The 12,478-nt window shown below is 42.6% G+C and overlaps 1 protein-coding gene across 5 annotated transcripts in view; it reads left to right on the forward strand.

The window, feature by feature from the left end:
- CARMIL1 (capping protein regulator and myosin 1 linker 1) overlaps positions 1–12,478 on the forward strand; it is a 308,617-nt gene that overhangs the window by 116,174 nt on the left and 179,965 nt on the right. For all 5 annotated transcript variants that reach the window (XM_034985796.1, XM_034985797.1, XM_034985799.1 and 2 more), the window contains 2 exons: positions 2,661–2,720; positions 11,148–11,269. In XM_034985796.1, coding sequence (XP_034841687.1) covers positions 2,661–2,720; positions 11,148–11,269 — 182 coding nt within the window. The remainder of the gene's footprint in view (positions 1–2,660; positions 2,721–11,147; positions 11,270–12,478) is intronic.

The raw sequence follows: 12,478 nt of genomic DNA on the forward strand, positions 1-12,478 counted from the left end.
AGCCATTCTTTAAACTGGGTGTGTGTGGGCAGGGGCTTTGTTGGGGAGGGTCAGGTGAGGGACTGTTGAAGAGGAAAGGGGAAGTGGCCAGGCCGGAGAGAGTGACTTGAGCCTCACCGCGTCTTTCAGTCTGGCTCAGGGACGCCCCTCCTCACTCTTAGGAAAGCTGGGACGCCCAAAGAATCACAGACACAGGGATTGTCCCTACTACAGGCTCTGTGTCTGGCTTCTGCCTGGTCCTAGTTCTTGTGATGCCTCTATGCCTTTGCAGATTCTTTTTCTTCTGCCTGGACTTCCCTTTTCTGCCCCTTCTTTGCTTGCCAAACTTGAAAAGTCATTCCTCAGAGCCTCGCCGAGTGTCTCCGTGCTTTCCTGCTCCCTGACGCTTTGCTTCTCCCGGTGACAGTGCCTAGGTGCCGTGGAAGCATCTTAATTGACCTCCAGCTAACCTCACTCGGCCACCTTGATCACATCTGTCCATGCCATGCCTGATGGTGCCGACTCGTGCCCCCTGTGCTTTCGTAGCTCCTGGGTGGTGAGCGCCCCGACCTGTCCACACCTGCTCCCACCAGTTGAATGAGTGCCCACCGAGGGTCAGCGGTTTGTTTCCAAACCTATTCATAGCAGTTGTAAGGCCAACAGTACATTTATTTAATTCAAGCAGTGAAATTCACATAGCAGTGAAATAGGCTGTGAAAGGAGAGAGTGTCTATGAAATACTGATCATTGATAAAGGCGCATTATGTAAAAAGAAATTACTGTCTTGTTAAGGACCAGACAGTTGTTAAAGGCTGGGTGGTGGGGAGCGTAATAATTCAGCAAAATTATGCCCTCAAGTTGCTTTGCAAGTGTCTTCAAATTCTCCATGTTATTTATTATTATTTATTTTTAAAGATTTATTTATTTGAGAACGAGAGTGGGGTGTGCATGGAAGGGCAGAGGAAGAGGGAGAGAGAGAATCACAAGCAGACTCCCCTCTGAGGATGGAGCCCAACACGGGGCTTGATCCCATGACCCTGAGATCGTGACCCGAGCTGAAATCAAGAGTCGGATGCTCAACTGACTGAGCGACCCAGGGGCCCCCTCCCTCCATTTTGGAGAGACTTGAATTGGACGTTGGGTGCCTGGATTTATGGTTGTGGCCCCCAGAGGAAATGCCATTGTAGGGCCAGCTGATAGGTTCTTCTCAAAGAAGAAATGTGGTCACTCTGTCAAATAATTTCCTGCTTGAGGTGACTTTTCGAAACCCAGCTGAGCATCGGTCTTGATAATAATGGTAGGTGAGAGGACTTCTACTCAAATAGAGTGTTTAAAATGGGCCTCCAGTGCTGTGTTTGACTCTTGGAGGACAAGAGAGATGTGTCCTTCTTCTTTTCAGCTCCAATCCTGGTACATAGTAGGCCTTCCATATATATCTGTGGGTTGACTAAGTGAATAATGAAAGAATAACTTTCTACCTCCGGCCCTCAGTGCTATACATCAAGATATTTAACTGGGCACTCAGGGGTTCTCTGTTCTAAGGTTCATCCTACCAAATATGTAGAGTACAGCATAGCATCCAGGGGCACAACTAAGGGTCTTGTGCGTTTGGTTCTGGGTGGGTACTTTTCCCCTTACCTTTCTAGTTTGAAGGCAAAGAGGTCAAATAAACTAATCTAACTCAGTCTTCTCTAACACAGAGTGCTCTGGGATTGTTCGCTGTAGTCGGATGAAAGACTGCAAAATTGGGGGAAAGATTAGTGGGTATTGTCCAGGAAGAATAAAGAATAGGAAGAGTGTGGGACTGGAGATATTTTGAAGAAAAAAGAAATGCTGATTATGGGAGAAGAGAGAAAGGATCACTTAATATTAAAATGGGAAGGAAATAAATCATTTATCTGCACACACAGATAAGATTTTTACTTAACTATGTGTGTTTCATTTAACCACAGTTTTAAATTCCTACATGTTGTATTTTTCTAAATCCATTCAAAATACGCATTTTTATGAAAGATGGGGAAGGAATGATGATGATTCCAGGAAGTGGCCAGAGTGTAACCCAAAGAGGTAAGAGTTTAGAGAGAAGGAAAACCAACATCGTCACCTTGATGGGACTTTCTGGAGCAAAATTTTGAAATAGGAGAAAAACGTATATTTAGATGGCTCACTTTATACATTCATTTCTCAGTGAATAAATGGAGTATTTATTCATTCAGACTTTCCATTGAGTTTGTCCCTGGATGAAATTTAAAAAGTCAGACTTGTAGCTTCCTTTCAACCCTTTAGTAAAGTGAAGAATACGTTTCTTTCTTTTTTTTTTTTTTAAGATTTTATTTATTTATTCATAAAAGACAGAGAGAGAGAGGCAGAGGGAGAAGCAGGCTCCCCGCTGAGCAGGGAGCCCGATGTGGGACTTGATCCCAGGACTCTGGGATCATGACCTGAGCCGAAGGCAGACGCTTAACGACTGAGCCACCCAGGCGCCCGAGAATACTTTTCTGAAATACGCTAAATCAAGGTCATATCTTAAGTGCACCAATGGAGACTAGTTAAGCCAGCCTGCCTTCCGAAGATGCCCAGTACCTTGTTTTGCTCTCAGACTGTTTCTAATTGTAGCATTTTTACCTTAAATTATAGGTTTTGCCACCCTCATTCATTTCAGGTCTTTCTTTCAATTGCAGCTCGAGTTAACCTTCAGCTACTTGGAGATTCACGGTGTCATCTGCAACAAGTCAGCTCAGGTGCGTGTCAACAACAGCCATCTGTGTGTCATTAACTGCGGGGTCCTCACCTTTTCTTGAGTTTCTGAAACTGGGAAACTCCTATTTTGGTTTCACTATTGATATTCTCTTGAGATAATGTAGAAAAACAAGATTAGGGAAAATGGAAGTTTCTGAATGACAGACTGAACAGGGGGCTAGGTGGGTAGGGGCTGGGAATGTGTTCTCATAAGGAAAACACATTCTCCAGAACTCAGTCTGAGAAGAACTAATGAGCTGTTATGTGAGCTGGTGATGTAAACGTGAGATTTTGTACAACAGGGTTTAGGGTTAAAATCTCCTAGCTGTTATACAGTACTGTCTAAGGTCTTTGTGGGAATATAGTGATACATGAATATTTTGGTGTTAATAAAATAGAGATTTTTATTTTTTATTTTATTTTTAAAATTTTTTAAAGATTTATTTATTTTAGAGAGAGAGAGAGCGTGGTGGGAAGACATAGAGGGAGAGGGAGAGAGAGAATCTCAAGCAGATTCCCCACTGAGTGCAGAACCTGATGTGGGGCTTGAGGTGGGTCCCCACGCGGGGCTGGATCTCACAACCCTGAGATCATGACCTGAGCCGAAATCGAGTTGGATGCCTAACTGACTGAGCCACCCAGGTGTCCCTAAGATGTAGATTTTTAAAAACAGCTTTATTGACCTATAATAAGTACTATGCAGCAAACTGAAGTGTACCGTGTGATTAAGTTTTGACATATGTGTACCCATGAAACCATTACCACAATCGAGATACCAAATTTATTCCTCATCCCACGGTCTCCTCATACCCCCAGCAGACACTCCCGCTTGCTTCTCCTCCTCTGCAGGCATCTGCGGGAATCTCCTCCCTGCAGTTAGAGATTAGTTTGCATTTTCTAAAACTTTGTGTGAATGGAATCATACGGTGTGTGTACTCTTTATTGCCTACCTTCTTTCCATCAGTATAATTGTTTTGGGATTGATTTATTTTGTTGCATGTCTCAGTGGTTCCTTTTCATTGTTGAGTAGTGTTCCGTTGTGTTCCGTTGTGTCCCGTTGTGTCCTGTTGTGTCCTCCTGTGTTTTGTTGTGTTCCATTGTGTGGTTGTATCGCAGCTGCTTTACCCATTCACCTGGTGAGGGGCAGTTGGGTGTTTATGTTGTTGGCAAGACAAGCAAAGCTGTTGTGAACATGTATGTGTACAAATCTTTGCTTGGATAGAGGCCTTCGTTTCCCATGCATAGATATCTCGGAATGGAATGGCTGAATTGTATGGTAGGTACACTTTTTAAGAAGTTGCTAAACTGTTTTCCAAAGTGGTTGTACCATTTGACTTGCCATGAACGAGCAGTGCATGAGGGTCCCAGTTCCTCCACATCCTTCCTCCACTGGCGTGGTCACTGTATTTAATTTTAGCCATTCTGGGAAGTATGTGATGCTTTCTCATTGTAGTTTTAATTTGCATTTTTCCAATGACTAAAGATACTGAGTATCTTTTTATCTGCTTGTCTGCCATCATCTGTCTCCCTTGTTCAAGTGTTGGTTAAAATGTTTTGCCATTTTTTAAATTGAGTTGTTGTTTTAAGAGTTCTTTGTATATTCTGAATACAAATCCCTTTGATACATGATTTACACATATTTTTTTCTCAGTCTGTGGCCTTTCATTTTCTTTGCAGTGCTTTTGAAAGGGCACAAGTTTTAAATTTTGATGATGTCCAATTTGTCGGTTTTTTTTTTTTTTTTTTTTTTTTTTTTGTGGATCATGCTGGTGTCATATTGAATAAATCTTTGCCCAACCTGAGGTCACAGAATGTTCTAGAGCTTTTGGAAGTGTTACAGCTTTATGTTATACATTTAGCTCTGTGATCCACTTTGAAGTTTCTGTATATAAAGCAATATACGGATCAGTTGGGTTTCTTTTGTTGTTTTTTGGGTGTGGTTTTTGTTTTTTGGGGGGTGTAGTTTTTTTTTTTTTTGTCTTTTTTTGCATATGTATAGCATATCCACCTGTTTGAAGGACTGAACTGGCTTTCACTTTTGTTGGAGATCCGTTGTTCACATAACTGTTGGTCCATTTCTGGACTGAATCCTGTCCCTGTGGTGTGTTTGTCTATCTGTGTGCCACTACCAAACTGTCTTGATTACTACAGCTTTATATAAGACTCGAAATCAGATAGTGTTAGTCTCCCAGGTTTGTTCTTCTTTATCAAAGTTGCTCAGTGATTCTGGGTCCTTTACAATTCCATATGAATTGTAGACTCAGCTCAGTTTCTACAGAAAAGGCTGCTGATATTTTGATTGGTATTATATTGAATCTATAAATCCATTTGGGGAGAATTGACGTCTTAACAGTTTGGAGTCCCTGACCCAAGAAAACTGTATTTCTACACATATTTAGGTCTTCTTTAATTTCTCTCAGCAGTGTTTTGTTGTAGCTTTCAGCATACGGATCTTACACATCTTTTGTCGGATTTATTCCCAAGTATTTTGTATTTTTTGATGCTATTATAAATAGTATTGTTTTAAATTCCAGTTCTTAATTATTTCTTGCTGGCGTATAGACATACAGTGGACTTTTGCATATTAAACTTACATCCTGACAACTCACCTATTAGTTCTAGTAGCTTTTAAAAACGAATTTCATCTTTTTCTACATAGACGATTGTGTTGTTTGTGAATAAAGACAATTTCACTTCTTCCTTTTCCAGCATTAATATCTTTTATTTCTTTTTCTTGCCTTATTGCTGTTGGGTCTCCCACATTCCTGCATGCTTGCTGGATATGCCAAGACTTCATTGCTGTGACTGCTCTTTCCACAGACTGCTTCCCAGGGTTATATATGCTGTGAGCATCCGTGTGAGATGGTGGCATGTTCCCTTATGAACAGAGAGCGGGCTTGCTTATCGTTTACTCTGAAAATAGATTACCCACGTTCAACGGTTCCTTTCCTGTAAGCAACCCCCTGTGTGTGCAGACATCTCTGAGCTCTCTGTGTCACCCTGTGGGGCTTTGGGCTTTGGGGTAAGGGGGAATCACATGGTGCCCTTTGCTGTGCCATGAATAATCAAGTCCTTTCTGTCTGACCCAGGATTCTCCTGTGTCCTGCCAGCATTCATAAAACAGCAACAGGCTAACTTACTTCTGGGTGGGGTAAAATCAGATCTCAGCGCCTGACAACTGTCCCTGCTAATACCTCCAGATCAGTGCTGAATAGAGATCCTTGTTCCCTCCCTGATCTTGGAAGGAAAGTACCATTCTTTTTCCACAAGTGTGATGTTAGCGGTAGGTTTTTCACTGATACCCTTTATCTGGTTGACGAATTTCTCTTCTGTTCCAAGTTGGCTGGGAGGCTTTCTCAGGAATTAGTGTTGTGTTTTGTTATGTTTTTTCTCTATTACTGTGTGGGGTTTTGTTTTTTTTTTTTTCCTTTTAGTTTGTTAACAAGGTGAATTATATTGACTGACTTTCAGGTATTAATTCAACCTTTCATTCCTGGGATTGACCCTCCTTGGTCATGATGTATTATCCATTTTTGTATATTGTTGGATTCTAGTTGTTAAAAGTTTGTGAAGAGTCTTTGCATCTATGTTAATGACAGTTACTGACTATATTTTTCTCTTTTTAAAAAAGTTTTTGTCGCTTTCTGTGTTGGAATGATCATGGACTCATAGAATTAGTCCTTGCTCTTTGGTTTTTTAGAAAAATTTAGAATAACCAACTCTTTAAATGTTCAGTTAAATTGACCCATGATGTCATCAGGGCCTGGAGTTTTCCTTCAGGAAGGTTTTAACCTACAAATTCTTATTTCTTTCATAGATATGGATGCGTTCATATGTTTCTCCTTGAGTGAGCTGTGGTAATTTGTGTCTTTTAAGAAATTTACTCATTTCGTCTCAGTTGTCACATTTACTGATATAAAGTTGTTCATAGTATCCCCTTGTTACGCTTTAAATATCTGTAGGATATCATTCCTGTTATTGATCATTTAGTCCTTCTCTCCCCGCCTCTCCCTGTCCTCCAATCTGATTAGAGGTTTATCAATTCTGTTGATCTTCTCCAAAAACTTGCTTTTAGTTTTGTTGATTTTTCTCTATTGATTTGATTGGTTTTGTTTCCTATTTCCTTGATTCTTACTATGATCTTTATTGTTTCCTTCATTTTACTTTTAGTTTTTAAAACTATGAAGAATACGTGTGTTTGTGTATGCACATACGTGTGTGTAGTTTGTTGACAACATTCCTAAAAGTTGTCAGAATTGTCACTTATGTTGATCGAGATTACATACAAATCCTTGGAACTTTTCCATAGTTCATCTGAGAGCAATGTTTTATCCTGTGTGTTTAGCATTCTTTAGAAACTGGAGTTTGGAAGAAAAATTACAGCACCATATGTTTGCCCAAATGGCAGACATATGCAGGAGTGAATGATTACTCACGAATGATGTCATAAGCAGGGCCTTCTTGACGGTCTGAATTCGGGGATGTTTATGTTTATGAGGTTGGGGTTGTGATCGAGCAGAAGGGCTCTACTGAAATGTTAATGCCAGCACTATATTCAAAGTATGATTTGACGTGGGACTTAATTATGAGAAAGGCTGTTGATACAGCAAGACTAATTTCCCCATGTAGCTGCTGGGACTGGTCCCGTCTAGGGACACTGTAGTCCCGTCCCTTCTGTCTGTCTGGCATTCAGAGGAACTCAAGTGGTATCAGGCCGTCCAGTCGGCCCGTGGGACTATTGTCCCAGTGAGAAATGGAGGAGGGGCTCGACAGCATTGCTTCAGCTTAGTGTGGACCTTGGAGATGAAGGTACAGCAAGACGATGGTGCTTTTTCCACAGAGGGGCCTGTGATGCTGGGTGCTTCGCAGGACTCAAATTCTGACGTTTCAGAAATTCCTGTGGTGCTGTTTAAAAACACTGATACCTCTTGCAGTACCCCTCCCCCGTCACACCCCCCTACGCACACACGAACACACGGCAGTTAGGACTCAGTGTGTCTGGGGTGGGCATTTGATTCTCTCGTATTCTAGAGGCTGAGAAATAGTAACCTGGGTAACCTCAGGAACTTTGACGTCTGGTTTCTCCAGTGTTCTCTGATGTGAAATCATAAGGATGATAGTGTCTGCCCATGGCACTCACAATCTACCCTTGATTAAGACATGCTTTTCCTTTTTTTCTTTCTTCTTTTTTTTTTCCCCGTGTTCTTTTCTAATGTTCTCTGGGATTGATTGACTTCTTTTTTTTTTTTTTTAAGATTTTATTTATTTGAGGCAGAATGAGAGAGAGAGAGAGAGCATGAGAAGGGGGAGGGTCAGAGGGAGAAGCAGACTCCCCGCTGAGTAGGGAGCCCAATGCGGGACTCGATCCCGGGACTCCAGGATCATGACCTGAGCCGAAGGTAGCCGCTTAACCATCTGAGCCACCCAGGCTCCCAGGTTGATTCACTTTTTATCACTATTTAATTAGAGCTTTGTCAGTTCAGGTCACCTGCCTGGGACACTCACATTTCCTCGTGTGTGAGAGGGGTGCGTGTGTTACTGAGTTAGTGAAATGTGACCTTTCCTACTGCTCTTTTCCTCCTCCTTGTGGGAATGTGGGGGCCTTTATCTTATTTTCCAAATCTCATTGCCGTAGCACTTCCTGGTGTCCAGGTTCTGTGGAAATTCTGTTGCCTGTTCATGGTCAGTATACTGAGACCAACTGTTAAATACTTTTATGGTTACAGAATTTTTGGACTATTTCTTGTACAACTGAAACACCTATGATTTTTTTTTTTTTTTTAAACTATAAGGTTAACTGTTTGCTATGTCATGGGATGATTTTGGCAAACCACCCATGGCTGTTTCTGCTAGAAGAATGAAAAACACTTTACCAATCTGTTGACTGGCATTTATTTAAAAGTGCTTAAATGTTTAGCCAGGTTGTTCTACCTTAAAAAATGGAGGCAGGGTGGGGTTGGAAACTCGAATCTTAAGTAAGATACTGCTGATTATTACTTTATTTTGATTATTTTATATTATATTTAATTATTATTTTATTTAAATAAGATATTGCTGATTCTTATTTTAAATGTGTACTGGAGGTCGTGATGATGTCCTGCTAGGTGGCTAAGCCGGAATTGTTGCAAGCATTCAGTTTTTCCCCAGCTGAACTAGGAGGGACAGAGGTATTTGAAAGGGAGTTCTTTGTCCTGGTGAAATGGTTTGCTGTGTTAGTGTCCCCTCTATCTCTCTGTGGCAATCTTTCCATCAGCCCAAGGTGGTGACATATTCTGCAGGGCTGTGCACTGCCTTCCTGTCAGCTTGGATCTGAAGGCCTCGTTTCTTCCCCTCGCCTGTCACCTTTTTTTCTTCCCTGTCACTCTCTTCAATCCTGTGCAATTAAGGATGATTAGGTGTTAAGACGAAGCAGAATTAGAATAAGCTAATTACTACTTACTCACACCCAAACTGTGAACTGAATAGATAGATGCACTAGATGTGAAGAAAGTATAAGTGCCCTGTAGTGAAAAATATAATTACCCACGGTGGGAATGTTGGGGGCAGGGTGTGGAGCACAGACACGGTGGCTGCGTCCCAAAGTATCTGGCTCTTTAAAACACAGATGTGTGCACATGGGACATCGGAGCCTAGCTGCACAGAGCAACTTTAATTTGCTGAAAATACTTCGTTGAGGTGTCCTGGGGTTGAACAGTAAATAGCCTCCAGATACAGCAATGCTTGCTGCCTTTTTGGGGAGAAATATTCCTTGGGCCACCTTCTAGAAGACCAGTGCGTGAAAATTAGGATTAATTTTTTTTTTTTTTTAATATGGAGAGCCAACTAATTGACACAGAGGTGATACGTATTGAGAGAGTCCTTTGGGGTGCTTGTGGAAAAGTAACATTTTAAGGTCTCAGATCATTTAAGTCTTTTTTTTTAATCTCATCATTTTGGCAAATAAATTGCATTACTTTTCCTTTTTTTAAATAGAGGTTTATTTATTTGAGAGAGAAAGAGAGCACAAGCAGGGGGAGCAGCAAGCACAGGGAGAAGCAGGCTTCCCGCTGAGCAGGGAGCCCGGTGCGGGGCTCGATCCCAGGACCCTGGGATCATGACCTGAGCCGAAGGCAGATGCCCAACGACTGAGCCACCCAGGCGCGTGCATTGCTTTTCCTTTTAATGTTAACACTTTGAAAGACAGATGATTATTTTTAATTTAGCTAATTTTAGGACAGTGTAAAACAAATCTAAAAACTGCTTTGTTAACCTAATTGGCTCGTTGCACATTAAGTGTAGTATTCCCCCATCATATTTTTGTACAAGTTATGTACCAGCAGGAAGTAAATATGTGAGGCTATTTTGATGCAGTGAAAATCCAAAGGGATTGCATTTAACATGAATATTTTTGAGATCCAAGATAATGGTATTTTTTTTTTTTTAATGAGGTTGATTCTCTTTATTTGAAACGTGTCCATAAACAACCTGCTGCCCTTTGCGACCTGCTCCTTTTCTCAGGTTGACTTATACTTATTTATAGTATGAGCTCTATGACCTCAGTGTCAACATTTTTGGTGGTAAGCTTTGGACATTTCCCAGCAGTTAACTGGAATGATCCTTTGCCTAGTCCTGAACGTTATGACTTTGTTCGTGTCATATAATCCTTTCCAAGAATTCTCTCTTTTTAGAGAAGTTGAAATGTTTATAAGCATTTGATTTTTCTTTTGTTGCCAGGCAAAAGGTTTTTAACATTTCCATGAAACACCTCATAAGGGGTCTTGTTTTTAAAACATGTCAAAAAAAAAAAAAAAGTAATGATGAGATTGCCCTCAGCTACTTACCAAAGGAGGTATGCTTACTTATTCCAGATAGTAGGGATCTAACAGACTTGGTAAGACCACATCTTGAGACAAAACCTTGGTAAAAGGAGAAGTCATGTGTGAATGTGAATATCCTGTCTCCATCACATGGCCGGGGGTTGGCGGGGGAGGGATCCTGTTTGAATTTTGCCTTTACAAACACTTGTTTCAGTTTCTGGATGTTTCTGACAACCATTCTACCCTCTACCCAAACAGTTCCTCGAGCCTTTTTTTTTTTTTTTTAAAGATTTTATTTATTTATTTGAGAGAGAGAATGAGACAGAGAGAGCATGGGGGGGGAGGATCAGAGGGAGAAGCAGACTCCCTGCTGAGCAGGGAGTCCAATGCGGGACTCGATCCTGGGACTCCAGGATCATGACCTGAGCCGAAGGTAGTCGCTTAACCAACTGAGCCACCCAGGCGCCCAGTTCCTCGAGTCTTAACTAAGGGTGTTATTTTAAGGAAGTGCTTCTTAAAAAGCTGGTATTTTATTGGTATAGGTCAGTGTGAGTATATCGTTTACGTGACTTAAAACCCAAAATTCAAGGCTCCGTACTGATTACTAAGCAGCATCCAACCCGATTCTTGCAGATGGTGGTGGAAACTGAGAAGTACAACATCTCCATGAAGATGGCATCGCCCGAGGACGTGAGCGAAGTGCTAGCCCACATCGGCACCTGCCTGCAGAGGATATTTCCTGGCCTCTCCCCAGTGTGAGTGCTTGGGGGGAAGGGCGAGCAGAGCAGAGAACGTCCTCAGAGCGTTGGATGAGAATGCGCCTTCCCCTCACGCGTCCTTCTCCACTTAAACATTTCGACAGCAAACCCTCACTTGGGCCCTTGCGTTCGACGTCTGAGGTTCTCCGCGGGGCTCTGCTTCATACTGTACTTCCAAGAGCTTGAGCCATGAAGGGTTTGGCCACCCTTTCACTTCTGCTCCCAACACTGAAGCAGAAACCTTTTTGACATAACTTGCGATGTACCCTAGTGGGACTAATCCTCATGGCTCTTAGTGGACCCAGGGGCTCAGTGCTTCGCAGGAAGGCATCGAGGACACTATTCATGAAGAGTGAGAGGCTTCATTTTCCTTTTTTTTTTTTTTCCTCTTAGTTTTCTGAAACACACGTTAGGAATATTAGTAAATTGTGTCTGTGCATGCCCTCATAATTCTTTGTTAAGCACTTTTCATCAGGATTATGCGCTTGGGTAACCGAGTTTGTCCTTAGGGACTGTGTGGGTTGTTGGAAGGGGGGGTTGGGAATGGTGGAGGTAAAAAGGCAGAAAGATCCTATGTCAGAAAGCTCCCTAATTTAATAGTCCCTAGCGAAAATACCTTTCTGCTAGAAGGAGACGGTACAGAGACTGTAAAAATCCCTCTCCCGTCGCTCGCCCTGTGTACGGAGGCCACGAAGCCTCACGGGGACACATTGAAGATGGGGACCTGTGCGTCTTGCTTGACAGGAGCAGGAGGGAAATTTCGGGGACTTGCCCTTTATGGAACATGTTCCTTACGATGCTCTGCCTCCTCATGAAGAGGCAAAGCAGGAAAACCTAGCCTTGTGTCTTTCAAGCCTTTTGGGTGCCTGCAGGTGGTTTGGTGGAGATGGGGCTTCCTTACGGTCTCTGGTTTTCCGAGACCTGCTGGGTTCTTCTAACAGCTCTGCGCAGCGCTCTCTCTTTTCTTTGCCTCCCGCCAGCATGGTGGGCTGGCCTGTGCCTTCTGGCTATTCACCCAGTGCTTCCTCCTCTGCAGCCTTGGGCTTCTCGTGCTTCTCTGAGCGACTGGCTAGCTGGTTGCAGAGGAGCGGAGTGTCCGTGGCCTCATCCCGTGGCACAGAGGGGTCGAGTGGGGCTGTCCCCTAGCTCCTGCCTGCCTGGACTTTCCAGGTCTGAAGCCTTAAAGGCAGGCTCCTGCAGGGTGCA

The sequence above is a fragment of the Mirounga leonina genome, unplaced genomic scaffold, assembly GCF_011800145.1.
Source record: "Mirounga leonina isolate KUSES-001 unplaced genomic scaffold, KU_Mleo_1.0 Mir_366, whole genome shotgun sequence".
Taxonomy (NCBI): Eukaryota; Metazoa; Chordata; class Mammalia; order Carnivora; family Phocidae; genus Mirounga; species Mirounga leonina.